Source organism: Bactrocera neohumeralis, chromosome 3, assembly GCF_024586455.1.
Source record: "Bactrocera neohumeralis isolate Rockhampton chromosome 3, APGP_CSIRO_Bneo_wtdbg2-racon-allhic-juicebox.fasta_v2, whole genome shotgun sequence".
In the NCBI taxonomy this organism is placed as follows: Eukaryota; Metazoa; Arthropoda; class Insecta; order Diptera; family Tephritidae; genus Bactrocera; species Bactrocera neohumeralis.
In genome coordinates this window covers 16,201,180-16,219,455 of record NC_065920.1, presented here as the reverse complement: position 1 = coordinate 16,219,455, position 18,276 = coordinate 16,201,180, and the positions used below count along the sequence as shown (strand labels likewise).

The following is an 18,276-nucleotide window of genomic DNA, read 5'->3' as shown; positions in this document are numbered from 1 at the left end:
TTAAAATTTCACTGATAAATCCTCTTTACGGAATTCTTGTAGCAAATGACCGGCACTAATTCAAAATAGTTGGCAACTCGAAATGCACGTGTAGTAGGTGATGGTTGTTTACATATTCATTGATCATAATTTATCTTATTTACAAAATGTTTAAGTTCGACTTTAATGTTGAAGCAGATAGCAACAATCCGTTCTGTTATGAAAATATTGCGAACGAAAAGGAAGTAATAAACACGTCAAGGTAAAAAAAACATTATTTTCACATTGTGAAATATGTTAACATTATTCTTCCAGCAAGACTGATAAAACAGAATGGTATAAATCGGAAAAAGTTGCAATTGGTGTGGATATATTGGATAACCTAGATGTTTATAAGTTGAATGCCACCATTTTGAACATAGCTGATGTTCCAATTCACCATATCGTCACAGGATTTCTGATTGAACATATAACATGTAATGACAGTGATAATAAGGACATCGCTAAAGCCGAACAAACCCATTCTGATCTCATACCAGGTGTTTATGAAGGTATTTAGAATATTAAAAATGTACTGTATGCGATTATAATGCGTGTTAACTTGACAGGCGGTGCAAAAATTTGGGAGTGTACCGGTGACCTGCTTCAATATTTAGCTAAAACTATCAAACCGCAAAATTGGCATGGAAGACGTGTGTTAGATCTGGGCTGTGGCGCTGGTTTACTGGGTATTTACGCATATATATGTGGCGCGTTAGTGCACTTTCAGGATTATGTAAGTCGCGTTGAGCAAACATATCATTACATATATACACATACCTATATATAGTAGTTTAAAAAAATTAATTTTCAAATTCCTCTTTAGAATAAAGATGTACTAACACAAATTACAATACCAAATGTTATGTTAAATGTGAAAACCCCGTCAAAATCTGTGGATGATGGGTCTGCTGCTGCAGAAACAGAAATAGAGGAGAATTTTGACATTGAATCACTGGAAGAAAATCTACAATTTTATTCCGGCGATTGGTGGGAGTACGTGGAACTGACGACAAAAAATGACGAAGACAAGACAAATAAGTTTGATTATATTCTTACTTCAGAGACTATATACAATCCGCAAAATCAACAAAAATTATTAGATACATTCTATGCAAAATTAAATACCAACGGCGTTGTGTTAGTAGCAGCAAAAACCTATTATTTCGGTGTTGGTGGTGGGCTACGGCAATTCGAAGAACTGATAACTTCTGATAAGCGTTTTCAATTTAAAGTGGTCTGGTCAAGTGTGGACGGTGTAAAACGAGAAATACTAGAATTAAGTTTAAAGTAATTGTTGGATTAAAAAATAAGAAATTCCAGAAAATCGATTGTTTTGTTGTCTAGAATTATAAGCGTGTTGAGGCCTTGTAAATACATATATTGAAAATATAATATCTATTTGACAATAAGCGATTTATTTGGAATTTAATTATTATTACTTCAATAAAATAAATTATGTACTACATGTTTAGTATTTAAAGAGCGTATTCGTATTTTAAAGCATCACTTTGAAATATGCAATTATATCTTCGTATACTGTAGACGTCGGTCCAGCAAATACAACATCATATTCGCAATTCAATTCGATAAACAACATGGGTTCTGCTTTGATTGATGGCATTTGAGAAATTTTTGGTGTGATTTTCAATGATTCCAGTACATCCATTGCTTGATCCTGCACCGAATCATAACTAGATCTGAGTATCTTATTCGCCGTTTCCTTCAATTCAGGGTAGAATTTTTTGAAATAGTTATGTCGATCACAAATTAGCACACCCCGTATATCACCAGTACCGGATTCGGTGAGCTCACGATAAGTTTTAAATTTTTTGTAACGCTCCGATTCAATGTCTTCTTGGGCATTTTGAAGTGTAGCTATTTGCATATTTTGCTCAAGCTTATTCACATCCTATTAAGCAAATATGTATATAACAAAAAAACTAATAAATATCCATTTATCACGTAATATATGTATTCGTGCTATATTGCATACTCACATCAACAACGGCAAGTAGCATTTCATAAGCTGCTTTTTGGCGTGCGTCCTTTTTCTTTTCCGATACGCCATATCGACGAATTGAAGCAATTGTACATAGAGCTGTGAATTCGGGTGCATCTGGTGTACCAGCCTGCTGTACAATTTCGAACGTTGGCAAAGGCATACTCTGTTGCACACAATAATCGCGCAATTGCACAACCATATCAATAGGTGGTATGCTAGCCGCACCATCATCCGCTAATTGTGATGCATCAGCAAGGCGCAATTTTTTTATAATAACAGCGGCTGCGTTATGTTTTGCATCACGCTTAGAACGTCCTATACCCACAGCGTCAGTATCCATGAATTCAATCTGGAGATTATTATACAATTAGCTGATTATTTTGTAAATAGTAATGGGAAATGTGAATACCCAATATTACCTTGCAACAAAAACTACCGTCGTCTTCGTCTAGATATTCATAAGTAGGTGGTGGTACTTTGTTTTTAGCACAATATTCCTGAAGCACTGAAACAGAGGATTTGCCAACCATTGTTACGCTTTTTTCTGAGGTATTGAACCGCTTCGTAACCTTCTTTAAATACTTTAATTTACGTTTGCTAAAATAAATTACCTTATATTTTACCGTTTGTCTTTATCTAAATAAATATTGGTGATTCAAAATACGATATACACAATCGAATAAAGTCGATTACAAATATTGATTTCATGCAGTAATTTCTATTCGATTATATATATATATATATATTTCTATACAAAACATATTTAAAGAAAAGATGTTAGTTTTAAATGAAAGTAACATTGTATATTATAGTTTTTTAAATTATAAAATTGTTTAACCAAAAAATGAGTTTTCAACAAAATACATACATTCAACATTACTATTATCACTAAACATGCAAGTATGTAATCTCTAAATGTCGAAATTTTTCTTTCAATTCGGGGAAGTCCCTTTTTTCAATATATCAGCGAGAACTTTCGACATTACTCACTGTTTGGTCAATCAAAAATCTTTACACTCTTACCGCTGGTGGGGGAAATATAAAGATCTCTATTGAGCTAAGAATATATTCATTCTAATTTTATTTGAGTAACTTCATCGCTTATATACTATTTTAGGAATCTTACGTATCTAATTAATTACATGTTTCTTATCTTATTTAATATTCTTAATATGTACAATAGGTAAGCCAATTATCAATATTTATTTTAATTATTATTCGATATTGCTTTTGTGTACTTATATTTGTTAATAAATGGATGAATGAATCACTAGACATAAAAATATAAAATTTCACAATTTTTCTTAACAGTTCGGGTAAGTCCATTTGTATATTAGTAAAATATATATACTTTGCTCGAAAACGTATATTTCAATAAAACTATATTTTTACGCAATATTTTTGTTTGATATAAACTCATTTATTGGTGAATGCATAACAGTATTCACATATAAGTTGTGAAAATTTTAGACATAATCATCACATTAAATGTCAAAATTTGACTTTCAACAGTCAGTATTTCCATATTGCTACCAGTTGGCACACAGCCTTATTATTATGAAAAAAATTAAATTATTTATTTGCTGCAGTCTGGCAACCTAACTGTTGACGTATAAAAAATCTTTCGCTCTAGCCAATTTGCGTAAAATTATTGTTAAAATAAAATATAAATACTTTAAAAGATTTCTATTTTAACTTACAAGCATTTTAATAACGTAAACATGTTTGGAATATACAAGTTTCCAAAGTCGTATACTTTATAGAGTAATTGAGAATGTCTGCTTGATTTGTTGACTTAGTTTTTGGTGAAAATTTTTAGCTGTTCTCAATAGCTGCGGCAATTTGGTTTATTTACAATATTTTGGTTTTTGTATCAATACAATAAATACAAAACATAAATAATATGTATTCGGAATGGGTTTCACTTTCTTCACAAATCTCGGCCGACAGCTGTGCAGCGCAGTCTTGCAGTGTACTCAATAAATTTCCTGCCTCCGCGGGCCGTGAAGTAACAGTGTCTGTTGTACGTCAACTAGCAAGTAATTTGGGAATTACTCAAAATGCTGAGCCGAGTCATTTAGTACGCGATGAAGAGGTATCGTAAAATTTTTGAAATCTTTGTATTGTTTTATGAATTCTATTCAATGTTTTTTTTTTTGCTGTAGGTTAACTGGTGTATGGATGTAATCTGTTTTGGTTTGTCACTACCATTGCAAGAACATGAGACCATAAAAGATTGCGTAAATGTTTACTGCGAATGGCTGACAGCTTTGCATCCACAGCCACGAATAAGTGTGCCAAAACCCATATGCGAAGATGCAAACATGTACTGCAGGAAGATCGTCAGCCACTTCCATAACTTGTTTGTGCCACGCCAGGGGGAAAGTATGTTTAAATCTTGTGCAAAATTAATTAAATGCTAAATATTATTAATATATAGTAATAATTAATTGCATGATACACTTGTAGAAATATGCATTTTTAGAATGAATTTTTCAACTTTCAAAAACTTAACGTTAGGTTGTCACTTTGTATATAGTACTGTAATTTTTACTTTTTAAATACTTATTCAATACATAATTGTGCACATTATAAAACTGCTTTACCTTCCCTTTCAAGTCTTGCCATTTATATATCAAAATACGCTTGGTAGGTGCTCGAGCTAATTGCTAAATATTTTGTTTGCGACACTATTGAACTGCGAACATTTTAATTCAAGGTGCTGATACCATTAACCGTCAAGCAGTGCTATGCCACCGGGTCTTACGTACACTGCAGCAAACGGCACAAATTTCACAAACAATGGACCGGAAAACATGGGAAGCATTACTGCTCTTCTTGCTGGCCATCAATGAAGTTCTGCTAGCGCCACCCACAGTCAAAGATGATGTTGGCGATCAACTATGTGAAAGGGTGTTATCTGTGCTCTTCGAAGTTTGGCTTTTAGCATGCGTGCGTTGTTTTCCTTCACCTTCATTGTGGAAAACACTGCAAGAGTCATGTGCCATGTGGCGTCATCGTATGGCTTTGATTGATCAATGGAACCGTGTTAATCTCGCTTTAACTGCACGTCTGCTGGAATTTACATATGGTCCGGCCTTTCCAGAACTAAAAATATGTATATACTTTAGATAAACTATATTGAAAACTGTAAATGAATATTTGTGTATTTCTAGCTGAAGAGGATGCACAGCTAATACCTGCGGATATGACTAATGACTGCGTGGCGCAGACCTGGTATCGTTTGTTGCGTACAATTGGCAATCCGACTGCATTATGCTCGCCTCATGTTATCAGCAAATCATCGCATTTTATGCAGTGGGCCCTCACGCATGACAAAGGTGCTGAAACTTATCAGCATCCATGTTTGCAGGCGCTGCCACAAATATTTCTGAAAGCAATCAAAGGCATTTCCAATCAAGTTGACGCATTTTTAGGTAAGCAATTAACTGTAATAACCAAGCGACGAGCGATTTACAAAAGTGAGGTTAACTGAATGTGTTTCAAATTAGAATTTAGTAAATAGCTTAAAATGTTCGCCTCATATTTGGCATTTTGTTAAATACGCTATTTAAATTGGTAGCTTCAACATCTGTCATTCAGAAATGCCATTTTTTATGAAAAACTCGAATATTTTTCATATATTTTTACTGCTGTGAAGCTGGCTGTAAAAATTGGTATGCATCCGGCTCTTATATAAAAAACTTATGGTCTCTTAAATTAGAAATAAATTTTATGTTTTTAAGTAAGTATTGTAGTTTTTAAGTCACTTATATTTTTAGTCTACATTATGTTATAGAAACTTTTATTGATGTTATATATTGTTTAATTCCTACCATTAGACGTTAAGCGTCGCTTTAGACATCCTTAATCTCTATAATCTTTTTATAACCTGTAAATGTATTTCCAAAAAAATGCTATTAACCGCATCTGATGCGCAAACACCATAGGCATTTATCGACCACCGCCGCATCAAGCGGAAGACGCAATCACAAATTTACTAGATATTCGCCTCTCACTCAACGAGGCGACCGCCTCTTCGGTCACAGCGGGTATTCATAGTTTTTTCCATCACGGCAGTAATAGTGCACTAAACTCGGGCGGTGGCGGCGCACCTACCGTTGCTACAAACAATGCACAACAACAACAGCACCACCATCATCATCACTATCATCCGCACTTGCATTTGCATGGTGCTGGACAATTTCTGCGCGACAACTTCATCAGCGGTTCGGCCAGCTCAGCACTGAACGCCATAATGGGTCATCATGGCAGTGCGTCAACACCAGCGAGCGCTGGTGCTCATACTGGTACTGGAAACGGCAGTGCAACGGGCAATACCAGCGGTAGTGGCAGTCAATCGGCCGGTGTTGTCGGTTCGATAACATTCGGTACACCGTTGAATGCCGTCACCACTACCACATCGGCATCTTCGTCGGCTGTGGATGGTGCACAACAAAGCGCACCTTTGCCATATTCACCCACACCACCGTTACAACGACGTTTGGCGAAGAGCTTTAGCGTAGCACCAGCACTGGGCAACAACAACGTTAATGTAACGCAACAAAAGGGTGCGCGAGTCTTGAGTCTTGCTATTAGACTGCGTGTTTTTTATCAGTTTTTTAAGCGCACAATTCACTTGCTTGCTGCACTCACTACATTAGTTATTGATTTAGTGTCTAATCTTGGCTTGTTTTATGATTTCGCCAAGTCCAATAATAATTTAACTTTTCACAGCAAAGTTAAGTCGAATAAGTTACTTGTTTGCTGAAGCCTAATACTACACTTCAAAAATAAAAAAGTTTCCATGCAACAAATTTGTTTTGAGCGTTCAGTTTGTAATGCAGCTATATGCTATAGTAGCTCGATCTAAACAATTTGTTGGTAGTTTGTAGCAATTTATTGCACAATAATTCATGCCAAATTTTGTAAAGATATTTTGTCAAATAAAAAAGTTTTCCTTACATAAACTTGTTTTCAAACGTTCAGTTTGTATGGCAGCTATATGCTATAGTGGTCCGATCTAAACAATTTGTTAGTAGTTTGTAGCAATTTATAGCACAATAATTCCTGACAAATTTTGTGAAGATATTCTGTCAAATCAAGAAGTTTTCCATACATAAACTTGTTTTCGAACGTTAAGTTTGTATGGTAGCTATATGCTAGAGTGACGCGATTTCCACAATTTCTATAGAATTTGTAACATTGTTTTAGACAATGACTTATGCCAAATTTCTTGAAGATATCTGTTCAAATAAAAAGCTTTTCGAATGTAAACTTGTTTTCGATCGTTCTTGCAAATGGTTTCAGCGCTTTCTTCCTTCACTTTCACATAAAAATTCTTGAAATATTAAATTTGCTTGTTAATAATTATATTTGATAAAGCTTTGCTGTGTTAAGTTAATGACTTACGGAATTCCTTAGTTAATCAATTGCATGATTCGTATGTTCAACCAGTTAGCCGCGAAGAAAACCAAATGTATTTCTTCATTATTAAATATAAATGACTTGTTAAAACAACTATTAATTATATATTTAAAAATTTATTGTTTACAAAGTTTGTTCTCCAGCCAAGTCTTGCTGCAGTTTAGTAGTTTTTAATTCTCCACTTTTTTAAATTTTACTTGTATTAGGTTTGTAGGTACATATGTTTTGTTTTTTGTTATATATTTAATATATATAAATGTACATATGTATTTATTATAAACCATTTTGTACTTATTGGAATTAGTTTCTTTAAGTTTTTTGTTGTATAATTTTTAATGATGACTATTTTAACGTGTGTTGTAACTAAGCCAGTGTGCTGTATATAAACGCTACAGCAGCCGTTGCACCACTAGCCACTTGTAAATAAATATTTTTGAATTTTTGAAATTTTCACTTCTCCAGGCTTAGTTTTCTGTACATGATATCATCAGGTTTACGCCCACCATATTTTGTTTTAATTTTTTATCTCTCGTAGCAACTTATCATATTTGTTGTAATTGCTTATATTTTACAACTACAAAAGCAATTTACTTGTAAGTGTGCCTGTGTCTTTGTTTGTATGTATGTGTAAACAACTTGTTGTTCCAATTGCTGTGCCTAACACTTTCCATTAATTTTCTGTATGATATCTATATTTTTTTGTTGTTGTCACCGCACACTTTAGGCTTGAGCAAAGCCGCGCTTATCGGCATAACCGGTGCACGTTTGTCCACAACGCAAGCACCACTCACACCCACGTCTGGTCCGCCATCCTCTAATAGCCTAACATGTAAGTTTAACGGCAATTTTTCCCAACACAAATTACAAAGACAACAAAATTATATCCTAAAAACGCCTGTTTAAAATTTACAACAACAACACTATATTCCTTTTAATAATTCACGAATAATTAATTGTCTGATTTTCTATTTGTTTAGCGCTGCCTTCGCTGGGCTTCGAAAATCGCCCCCCTCTGGCTGTTGCGCGGCCCAAATGCAATAGCATTTTGCACTTATTTGGCGAATGGCTTTTCGAAGCGGCGCATATCGGTGGCGATGCATGGTTTATGAACACAAAGAGTAAGTTATATTCACCTATATTGTTCACCACTATATAACTGTTTGTATATTTTAGAACAAGCTACCGAGGCTAGCAAGCGTCCGTCGTCTATGATCATGGAGAATCGTAAGGGCAGTATTTCGCTGTCGCAACCGAATTCGTTGAACGATCCGAACAGCTTGCCGCCCTCGTTGACCATCGATAAGTACGAGTCGGGGCGTGCGGAGGCCATAGGCACGCTGTGCAAGATATTTTGCGCTAAAAAGACCGGTGAGGAGATACTCCCCGTCTATTTGGCGCGTTTCTATATGGCATTGCAGCAATGCTTGAAAATAACCGAGTCTAAGGAGTGTGACGAAACATTGGCGAGCATTTTGTTGAACTCATCTGATCTATTTCGGCTCGATTTGAATGGCGTGCAAGTGCTGCTACCTGGTTTTATAAGCGCTCTCGAGATTGTTTTGCCGGATAAGGATTTGAAGATTAAAACACAGGCAATGCATTTCAACAAAACCGAGCTGCGACGTGCATCGATTAATATATTGCTCTCAATTCTCACCTTACCGTTACACTTTCAAACGCTACCCATACGCGATTTAACGAATGAGTCGACTGAACGGTGAGTGTTTAGTTAAATATACCCTCAACGGGGTTTATTAAGTTTGACACGAAGTTTGTAACATGCAGAAGACAAAGAAATTTGGCATAGATTATCGTCCCTGGCAACTCTACAATCTTCGAAGAAATTGTTCAGATCGGACCACTATAGCATCTAGTTGCCATACAACTTAATCCTCCGAAATTCCGTCCTTGTATGGAAAACTTTTTAATTTTGAGAATATATCTTTACAAAATTTGACATAAATTATGGTCTAAAGAAACTCTAAAAATTACCGCAGAAATTGTTCAGATCGGACCACTATAGCATATAGCTGCCATAAAAATTAATCTTTCAAAATTACGTTATTGTATGGATAACTTTTTCATTAAGAAAGATATCTTTACAAAATTTGGCATAAATTATTGTCTAAAGAAACTCTACAAATTACCGCAGAAACTCTTCAGATCGGACCACTATAGCATATAGCTACCATACAAACTAATCTTTCCAAATTCAGTTCTTGTATTGAAAACTTTTTAATTTAAAAGTTATCTTTATAAAATTTTGTTTAGGTTATTGTTCCAGTCAACTCTACAATATCTCTACATATTTTTTTATATCTTTGTTTTCAGCGTAATTTCTTTTATCCAACTAAAGCCACGCTTAATCAATATACTCATGAACGCCTTGCAAGTGGAAACCGATGCTCAGAACACGCACATGTTGCTTGGTGGCCTGCTGCTGACTGTGCAGGATGCAGTTACCTTTGAGGAGACGGAATTGGTTGGCACCGAGCATTTGCATGCCGCCTCACCCACGCCGTGCGATACGAATCTACTGAGTTCGGGTATGACGAAAATCGTAGTAAAACAAATATTTATCACACAGATAGCTCTTTATATAAATTTTATATTATTTTATACTATAATTTTTTATTCTATCATTTGTGTAAATACACTCATCACATTGCCTGGCTTATACGGCACATTATTCGTAAATTAAACGTCAGTCAAATACGACGCGCTGTCAGCGCTTAAATGTTTACATTTGCCATTTTAGAAATTTATAGTTATATTTTTTTGTTTTTATTCATTTTGTTTTCTTTTCTTTTTTATGTAAATTTGTGTGTGTATATGTGAAAAACATGAACAACGTTCCATTTACCATGTAAATACGTGCCACACACTATCATATCAACCGCTCATAAACGTCAAACCACAAATGTAAAACGCAATGTCACCACTGCAACACCTATACCGACACTCGACACTCCTCTACTCATGCGTGTGCACAGCTTGCTCAGAACGTTCCGCATCGATAGCCAGCGCGGGCAACTCAAGTTTGGGTGGTCACAGCAATGCTACCATTGGTGCAACGGGCGTTGCTGGTGGCGCTAGCGCCCCCTTGACAGCCGGTACGGGCGGTGCTGCTGTTGGCGGTGGTTACGCTGGACGTGATAACGTATCACAACATGATTTTCCCAGCCTTACCGTATCGGATGATTTCCCCATGGAGTTGCTACAAGAATTTGAGAGTGCTTCAGTTTATGGTAATTTTCCTTTGCATTCGCCTTTTAATTTCCTTACCCACAATATCTATTGCTCCAAATCTGTTTTGTTACATTGTGTATTTACTGTTTTGCCTTATTTCAAATTGTTTATGATTGCTTTACCACGCTTGCCTAGTACCAATGTGTTTGTACTGTGTCAATTTGTCTCGAGTCGCAGATAAGCATATATTTCTCATTCGTCTCTTATTTTTTTATGCAGATAATGCGCACGCCTTATTCGTACGCGCCACCTATTTGGTCTGTCATCGTTTGATTTCGTCGTGGAAAACCGATTTGAATGTTTCATTGGCCGCCTTGGAATTGCTCTCCGGCTTAGCACGTCTACACATACGTGACTCAGGTAAGCGTTCGCAAATCTCACTCACTACTATGGTAATGGTATGAATTGGTTGTGGATTAAATTATTTAGCTGCGTAAACTGCTATTGTACATTTCATTTTTGGTTTATTCATTTATTGCCATTTTGTCTAGAATAATGCTCAAGTTGTTTACTATATGCATACCAAATCGGTACTGAGTGTTGTGTTTGTATTCGAAAAAGCTAGTTTAAAGTGCCAAAAATAATTTTGTGGAAAGCTATCGTGTTAAAAAACTTTGATCAGTTAAAATTTTGGGTATGTCACAGTTATGTGAACCTAAATATGGTGGAAATTTAGTACAATTCGAAACAACTCGAAGAAGTTACATGAAATGAGTTGCCTTGTCTGAAACCTCGTTTGGTATCGAACGGCTCGGAGAGGTCCTTGCCGATCCTGACGGAGCTTTTGGTGTTGCTCAACGTCAGTTTACACAGCCGTATTAGTTTCGCGGGGATACCAAATTCAGACATCGCAGCATAAAGGCAGCTCCTTTTCGTGCTGTCAAAAGCAGCTTTGAAATCGACGAAGAGGTGATGCGTGTCGATTCTCTTTTCTCGGGTCTTTTCCAAAATTTGGCGCATGGTGAATATCTGGCCGGTTGTTGATTTGCCAGGTCTAAAGCCTGATCCAATCAGTTTGTTGACGGTGTGCTTTAATCTTTCACACAATACGCTCGATAGAACCTTATATGCGACGTTGAGGAGGCTTATCCCACGGTAGATGGCGCAGATGGTGGGGTCTCTCTTTTTGTGGATTGGCCAGAGCACACTTAAATTCCAATCGTTGGACATGCTTTCGTCTGACTATATTCTACAAAGAAGCTGATGCATGCTCCTTAACAGTTCTTTGCCGCCGTCTTTGAATAGCTCGGCCGGCAATCCATCGGCCTCCGCCGCTTTATTGTTCTTCAGATGTGTAATTGCTTTTCGAACTTCTTCATGGTCCGGCAATGAAACGTCTGCTCCATCGTCATCAATTGAGGACCCGGGTTCATCATCTCCTGATGTTATGTTTTCACTGCCATTCAGCAGGCTAGAGAAGTATGCTCTGGGCATCAGTCACTAGATCACCTCAGGAGTTCTACAAGAGTATACATACTCCGGTTTTGAAACCTTCTGTTGGTCGCCGCATCTTTTCGTAGAATTTTCGAGCATAACCCCAGTCGGTCAGCTTGTCAAGCTCTTCGTACTCACGCATTTCGGCCTCTCTTTTTTTGTCAGCAACTCTCGGTATCCCGTTCGTGTTGTGGTCGATTGTAACGATGCGAAGTAGGCAGTCTGTTTTCTCCCCGCTGCGACACGGTGTTCCTCATCGTACCAGCTGTCCTTTTACATTTTCCGAAAACCAAAGGTTTCGGTTGCAGTTGTACGTAAGGAGCTTGAAATGTACGTAAAGAGCTTGAAATGCCGTCCTACAATTCCCTTATACCGAGTTATTGACGAGTGCTCTCAGAGTGCAAGTCGAGTCGAACCCTTCTTGTGTTTGTTAACGTGCGTTTTTTGCTGCACAGAGGCTGGCGCGAATCTTGGCTGCAACAAGATAGTGGTCCGAGTCGATGTTAGGACCTCGGAGCGCGTCGCACATCTAAAATACTGGAGACGTGTCTTACGTCTATCGCAACATGACCGATCTGATTGGTGGTTTTTCGATCCGGCGACAGCTAGGTGGCTTCTTATGCTGGAATCTAGTACTGCAGATAACCATATTTCGGGTCTTCCTTGCCCACCCTGGCGTTAAAGTCGCCAAGCACGGTTTTGACATCGCGGCGGGGGCAGCTTTCATAGGTGCCCAGCAAGAGCTCATAGAAGGCGTCTTTGTTCACATCGTTCTTCTCTTCCGGCGGGGCGTGCCCTCAAATCAGTGATAGACGTTCATCCTCCGGGTTGAATGCCTGCGTTCGGCGACGGAGTCTCTCTCTCATCACGAAAATCTCACTGAATTTGCCCTCCTTTATATCGCCACTGGGTCCTATTCGTTTGTCCTTGTCCCGTCTATCACACTGTTTGGAGAGCGGTGATGTCAGCCTTTACTCTAACGAGGATATCATATATCGGCAGCGGCACCTTCCCAATAAAGGGACTGCACATTCCAAGTGCAGGCACTTAAATCATAGTCCTTATTACGTTTGCTTTGGTCGTTACGAGTATCAATAGGAAGTTTCTCTTCTGAGGCTGTTGTTTCATTTTCATTGGGGCGTTTTTTACGTGGCGGGTCCCAAACATAGCGCACAACCCTTCGGAGGGATGTTTTGCATTCTCACTTTAGCTCGCCTTCAAACAGATGTTCTTTGGCTACCTGGAGGATACTTGGTCAAAGACCATAAGTCGTGAGCTGCTTGAGCCATATGTAAAAGAACTGTTTAAGGCCACTTCCTAGTGAATGGAGCTCAGAGAACTTTTCTCACTTGCTTCTACACATGACTCCATCCAAAAAAAATGGATTTACCTATCAATTATAAATATTGAAAATTTCATCTTTCAAAAACTTGTGTGAATAAAATATTTTTGCACGTGGTTGCTAGCAGACTTATAAGTATCTACTGTAATAAATAAAAATATCTATTGTAAAAAATAAAAAAAAGTATTCACCCGCATTTTGGAATGCCGTCATCTCTTCTTCAGTTATACTGTATAAGCTACCATTAGCCGATTTCTATGCTTTATTTTAGTTTATACCCAAACCATTAACATTATTACTCTCATTGTGTGTATGTATGCGTGCAAAGGATGCAATTTACTGTTATTTATATAATTCATTATATAACAGCGTTATTTTCCAATAACTAAAAAAGTCACTAAATTGTTCCTAACTCATATTCTCATTACAAAAAAAAAGTTTTCTTATAATAAATCCAAAATTTTCTTCTCTTGTTTACTCTCTTTTTTTATTGCTAAAACTATACACACTATAAATAAATTGAAACCGCCCACAATTAATTATCACACACGCCCCCTTTTCACTTGTCCATTGAAAATATAAACACGAAAATCACACTTCTCTGAACCCCCCCATCAACAAATGCCCCTTCCGTGTCCTTGTGTGTTGGTTATCCCTTGTCATCCTCCCCAAAAAACATGACTCTGTACATAACATTACTTGTAAACTGTATATACAACGCCGCCGTGCAGCCAGGAAATTTACAACCGGTAATTAATGGCATTTCTATATTTACTAACAACATTTTCGTTCTTTCTCTCTGTTTCTTTCTCTCATTTTTATACAAATCACACATACTATTCTCTGATTTCTTGTATTTTTCTTTGCATACAACACTTTCCCTTCACACACACACACGCATATACACATATGTACATACACAAATGCATTTTTAACTGCTATTTGTATATTTTATTTGAAAAAAAAATATTTTTTATTAACGGGCGAAACGGGTTAATTGAACAAAACATTTTTCATGTTTTTCTTTGTACATTTTCTTCATCAAATCAATCAATATACAATAATACTCGCACACTTACAACAAAAAACCAAAAAAAAATCAACTCAATAAATTGAAAAATAATATTGAATCGATTGTAAAATAAATGAAAATTGCAACAAAAAAATTGAAAAAATCGTTTTCAAAATCAAAACTCAAAAATATAAATTCAAACAATTCGAACTCAATCAAAACCAAAACCAAATCAATTCAAACTCACGTAGAATCCTTAGTTAAAATTGAAGAACCAAGTCAAAATTTAACTATAATATCCACAGACGCGTTAGAATGTAAGCGAGCGGTGAAATGGATCTGCGATTATATTTGTTATCAGTGCTCGCGTCCGCCACCAGCGCATAGCAAAGATTTGCACAGTACCATTGTGGCGGCCTTCCAATGCACCTCGGCTTGGTTGATGCAGCATCCGTACCTGTTGCAGGACAAGGATTGCCTACAAACGGTGTTGGAGGTAGTCGAATTGGGCATATCGGGCACCAAGAGCGTGGGCAAAAGTGGTGACATACCGAAATTCAAGGATGAGAAGGAACTAAAGCCCGCCTCGATGCGTGTACGTGATGCTGCCGAAAGTTTGCTTACGATCATACTCGAACAAGTCGGCTACTTCCCCGGTGAATGTGGTCCGGAGTCGATATCGTCGTTGCTGGATGAAGTGGCCTTGATGAAGCACTGTAATTCAATGCCGGACAGTGCCGCTGGCAGCGTTGGTGGCACATCCATAACAACCGAGCAGGCCATAGCGAAGTTTAAGTATTTCGTCACAGAGAATTCGACTATATTGGCGCTTTTGGAGGAGCCGCTTGGCAACGCTGAAGATCCGCAGCCGACAGTGACACGTGAGTTGATAGTATTAGCTTTAGAGTACGATTATAAGTAGAAACCCTTCAACGACCTGGGGCTTGAGTAGACGCTCGACCACTGGCTGAGCGTAAATATGTAAATATATGTATGCTTTGAAAAGCCCTTGTAAGCTTTAAGCAATTAAGTATTGTAATATTTTATTTGATTTTATTTTTTAAATCTAATTTTTTTATTTTATTTTTATTTTTTATACAATTTTTTTTTATTTTCTTATTTTTTTTTATTTTCTTATTTTTATTTTATTTTTATTTATTTTTTAATTATTTGTTTATTTTATTTTTTATTTGTTTTATTTTATATTTGTTTTTATTTTTTTATATATTTTTTTAAATTTTTTTCTTTATTTATTTTTTTATTTAAGTATCATATATTCATTAAAAATGTTAAAAATCAACCTTTTTAAAATAAAAAAATAATTTCTTCGCCTACTCCAGTGCTTATACGCGGTCCCTTTGGTCGTCACGCTTGGACTATGCAATTGCGTCACTTGCCACGCAGCAAATCGGGCACGAAATATCACGCTGTCAATCCTGGACGGCCCATACCGATGAATGACACGCCACAGCGCATCGAATTCGATCAAAAATTCTTTCCCGACGGTGTCGAAAAGGTAACACCCTGTGTTGCCGATTACTCCATACCGACGCTGGAACAAATACGCGAGCAGTATGGCGCCGACAACATCCGCCAGTTGGAGACTATGATTGAGAATCAAAGTATTGACGAGAAGTTGGCCTGGGCAGCAACCGACAACAGTGCGGATAGTCTGTCGCATGCGCAGGAGAGTGTGCCACCAGCGGTCTGCCACGAATTCCAGGCAGCGCGCCTCTTCCTCTCACATTTTGGCTTTTTAACTTTCGAGGAACGCAATCCGAATAATCCGTCCGAGTCATTGGGCGCGCCGGCACAACGACCGCTTATCGTGCTCGACACGAAGCGTAGTCAATTTGCGCAGGAACTGAGCACGCTGGACAAATTGAGCGCGCGCACCTACGACACAGTACATGTGTTCTACGTTAAATCAGGACAGACAACGGCACAAGAGATTATCGGCAATATGAGTGACGAGCATGTACGCAGCCTAGATGCGCACTTCGGCAATATGCTGTTAACATTAGGTAAGTCAAGATTACCGTTAGATTTGAAAGCAATATTTGAATATTTCAATTTCTGTTTCCTTAGGCTGGCCTGTAGACTTGGAGGAACACTCCGGCTGGACTGGTTTGGTCAGCACATCGTGGTCGCTTAAAAGCTCCAACCAACGCGATGGCGACAAGCAAGCGCATAATCGTGGCAACTCAGCCGCTGCCAACAACGCTGATCTGCGCTTCAATGGCGAATCGAAGGTGCTCTATTGGGCCGATGTTAGCTCAGAAATCGCCTTCGTCGTACCAACCGAATGGAATATGCATTGCGAAACCGATGGCAGCTGCCTTTCGCTCTGTTCGTCGCACTCCTCGGGCGATAGCTTGCAATCGGCCGCATCGGCAGGCAATGTTTGGGCGCGCGCCACCGATGCGAACGCCGAAAATGCTAAAACCCAAAAATCACGTAATCTCTCTTTGGAGCTGGACACTAAAGGCGCTGGCGCAAAGGAACCAGTGCCGCCGACGCGTCGCAAGACAAATGCTATGAAACCGTCATTGCAGGCACAACCGCCAGCCAAAATATTTCTAGTTTGGTTGGAGTCGTTTGAGGATCACTTGAACTTTCCAATCGGTAAGTGTGATTTTTATACAGTGGATCACATTTTCATTTCAAAGTTTTAATCTATATATATTTCTATGCCAGATGACTTGTTGGCCTACACGCGCACTGGCGAAGAAACTCAAACGCTGCAAATGCCGCGCGCCAGCGACTGTCATGTCATATACCTACACGCCTTGCAATCCGGCTTGTTGCGTGTGAAATTACAGGGGCCTACGGGACGTATGAGTTTCGCCACACCGCTGGTGGATGGCATGGTGCTGAGCCGTCGTGTGGTGGGCAATTTGGTGCGTCAGACTGCGCACAATATGGCTAAGCGTCGGCGCTTGGATAATGACAAGTGAGTTTATGCTAATATAACAAATATATACATATATGCTAACGGTACATTTTTACTCTATTACTATTCGCGCTAAAAGCCACCAACCGCCACACGTGCGCCGAAGACTCAAAGTACAGGACATAGTCCAGAAATACAAAATGGATTTGAGTGAACCGGAATTGCTGGCACATCTCTTTAAAAGCGCCATCTAGGCCTGTGTCACTATAGTATTAACCCAACATTCAATGTTCGCCTACGATTTTTTTCAATTTTAATTTAAGCTTCACCTTTACTGACCACAACTCAAGCAATTGCAAGGTGAAGGGCTATTTATTAAGTGCACATACTACCATTAAGTATTTAACAACAACAACAAAATGTATTTTGAACGAAAATATGTAAGCTGTTTAATTGAACTCCGCCACGTTTAATATTACAAGCAACTAATGTAAACGCAATAAAATTAACAAATGTTTGCTCCACATGCAACACAAAACAAAACAAGAACAAAAACAAAAGCAAGAAAACCGCAACAATCAACTCGCCTAAGGTTAGCAAGTATTTCTGTAAGCAAAGCGCTTTAATTAAACGACAGTATACGATTTCCTGCACTACCGCGCTCATGCCGACCATTTATCACTTTGATAAATACGCGCTCCTGGCCACATAAATTCAATAACATGTACCTGCAAGCGAACGCGCAAACAGCACTGCGACCGGTAAGTATACGAGTATGTAGCCGATAGCACTAGCACTCTAATTCAGACACATGTATGTGCGCGTACTTGCTCACAGCTGTACACGACGAGCGCTTGTGTAGATGCGCTGCCGCTCATATTATCCTGAAGGCTTAA

The 18,276-nt window shown here is 38.1% G+C and overlaps 3 protein-coding genes across 23 annotated transcripts; 2 read left to right on the top strand and 1 right to left on the bottom strand.

Moving 5' to 3' along the window:
• The first annotated feature begins 82 nt into the window (after positions 1-82).
• On the top strand, positions 83-1,434 carry LOC126754134 (histidine protein methyltransferase 1 homolog). The gene is made up of 4 exons (XM_050466055.1): positions 83-241; positions 295-530; positions 588-754; positions 845-1,434. Exons 1-4 carry the CDS (start codon positions 147-149, stop codon positions 1,310-1,312), a joined length of 966 nt encoding a protein of 321 aa, XP_050322012.1. The 5' UTR covers positions 83-146; the 3' UTR covers positions 1,313-1,434.
• On the bottom strand, positions 1,416-3,088 carry LOC126754135 (uncharacterized). 4 transcript variants are annotated; one of them, XM_050466057.1, is made up of 4 exons: positions 3,047-3,088; positions 2,443-2,620; positions 2,019-2,372; positions 1,416-1,930 (listed from the first exon to the last, which is right to left on the bottom strand). In XM_050466057.1, the coding sequence occupies exons 2-4, from the start codon at positions 2,551-2,553 to the stop codon at positions 1,517-1,519; spliced, it is 879 nt and encodes a 292-aa protein (XP_050322014.1). In that variant the 5' UTR covers positions 2,554-2,620; positions 3,047-3,088; the 3' UTR covers positions 1,416-1,516. The 4 variants fall into 4 exon arrangements, with proteins under 4 accessions (XP_050322014.1, XP_050322015.1, XP_050322016.1 ...); XM_050466058.1 differs by lacking the exon at positions 3,047-3,088 and adding an exon at positions 3,014-3,032 and having other exon boundaries at positions 2,443-2,528; XM_050466059.1 differs by lacking the exon at positions 3,047-3,088 and adding an exon at positions 2,635-2,716 and having other exon boundaries at positions 2,443-2,528.
• A 518-nt stretch (positions 3,089-3,606) lies between these two features.
• On the top strand, positions 3,607-17,838 carry LOC126754132 (ral GTPase-activating protein subunit beta). 18 transcript variants are annotated; one of them, XM_050466038.1, is made up of 18 exons: positions 3,607-4,118; positions 4,189-4,408; positions 4,643-4,672; positions 4,743-5,141; positions 5,200-5,460; positions 5,974-6,594; positions 8,175-8,279; positions 8,428-8,568; positions 8,624-9,167; positions 9,782-9,996; positions 10,444-10,698; positions 10,919-11,059; positions 14,207-14,224; positions 14,793-15,368; positions 15,828-16,511; positions 16,576-17,112; positions 17,185-17,440; positions 17,520-17,838. In XM_050466038.1, exons 1-18 carry the CDS (start codon positions 3,927-3,929, stop codon positions 17,632-17,634), a joined length of 5,310 nt encoding a protein of 1,769 aa, XP_050321995.1. In that variant the 5' UTR covers positions 3,607-3,926; the 3' UTR covers positions 17,635-17,838. The 18 variants fall into 18 exon arrangements, with proteins under 18 accessions (XP_050321995.1, XP_050321992.1, XP_050322006.1 ...); XM_050466035.1 differs by having other exon boundaries at positions 14,739-15,368; XM_050466049.1 differs by lacking the exon at positions 4,643-4,672.
• The last annotated feature ends 438 nt before the right edge of the window (positions 17,839-18,276 follow it).

Bases quoted from the DNA above. Each gene is read 5' to 3' on its own strand.
- LOC126754134 (XM_050466055.1), top strand. From the start codon at position 147: ATGTTTAAGTTCGACTTTAATGTTGAAGCAGATAGCAACAATCCGTTC. The intron at 242-294 runs GTAAAAAAAACA...TTATTCTTCCAG, and splicing joins GAAGTAATAAACACGTCAAG to CAAGACTGATAAAACAGAAT. The intron at 531-587 runs GTATTTAGAATA...TTAACTTGACAG, and splicing joins CATACCAGGTGTTTATGAAG to GCGGTGCAAAAATTTGGGAG.
- LOC126754135 (XM_050466057.1), bottom strand. From the start codon at position 2,553: ATGGTTGGCAAATCCTCTGTTTCAGTGCTTCAGGAATATTGTGCTAAA. The intron at 2,373-2,442 runs GTAATATTGGGT...AATAATCTCCAG, and splicing joins ACGGTAGTTTTTGTTGCAAG to ATTGAATTCATGGATACTGA. The intron at 1,931-2,018 runs GTGAGTATGCAA...TTTGCTTAATAG, and splicing joins TGCTACTTGCCGTTGTTGAT to GATGTGAATAAGCTTGAGCA.
- LOC126754132 (XM_050466035.1), top strand. From the start codon at position 3,927: ATGTATTCGGAATGGGTTTCACTTTCTTCACAAATCTCGGCCGACAGC. The intron at 5,142-5,199 runs GTATATACTTTA...GTGTATTTCTAG, and splicing joins CTTTCCAGAACTAAAAATAT to CTGAAGAGGATGCACAGCTA. The intron at 15,369-15,827 runs GTGAGTTGATAG...CGCCTACTCCAG, and splicing joins TCCGCAGCCGACAGTGACAC to TGCTTATACGCGGTCCCTTT.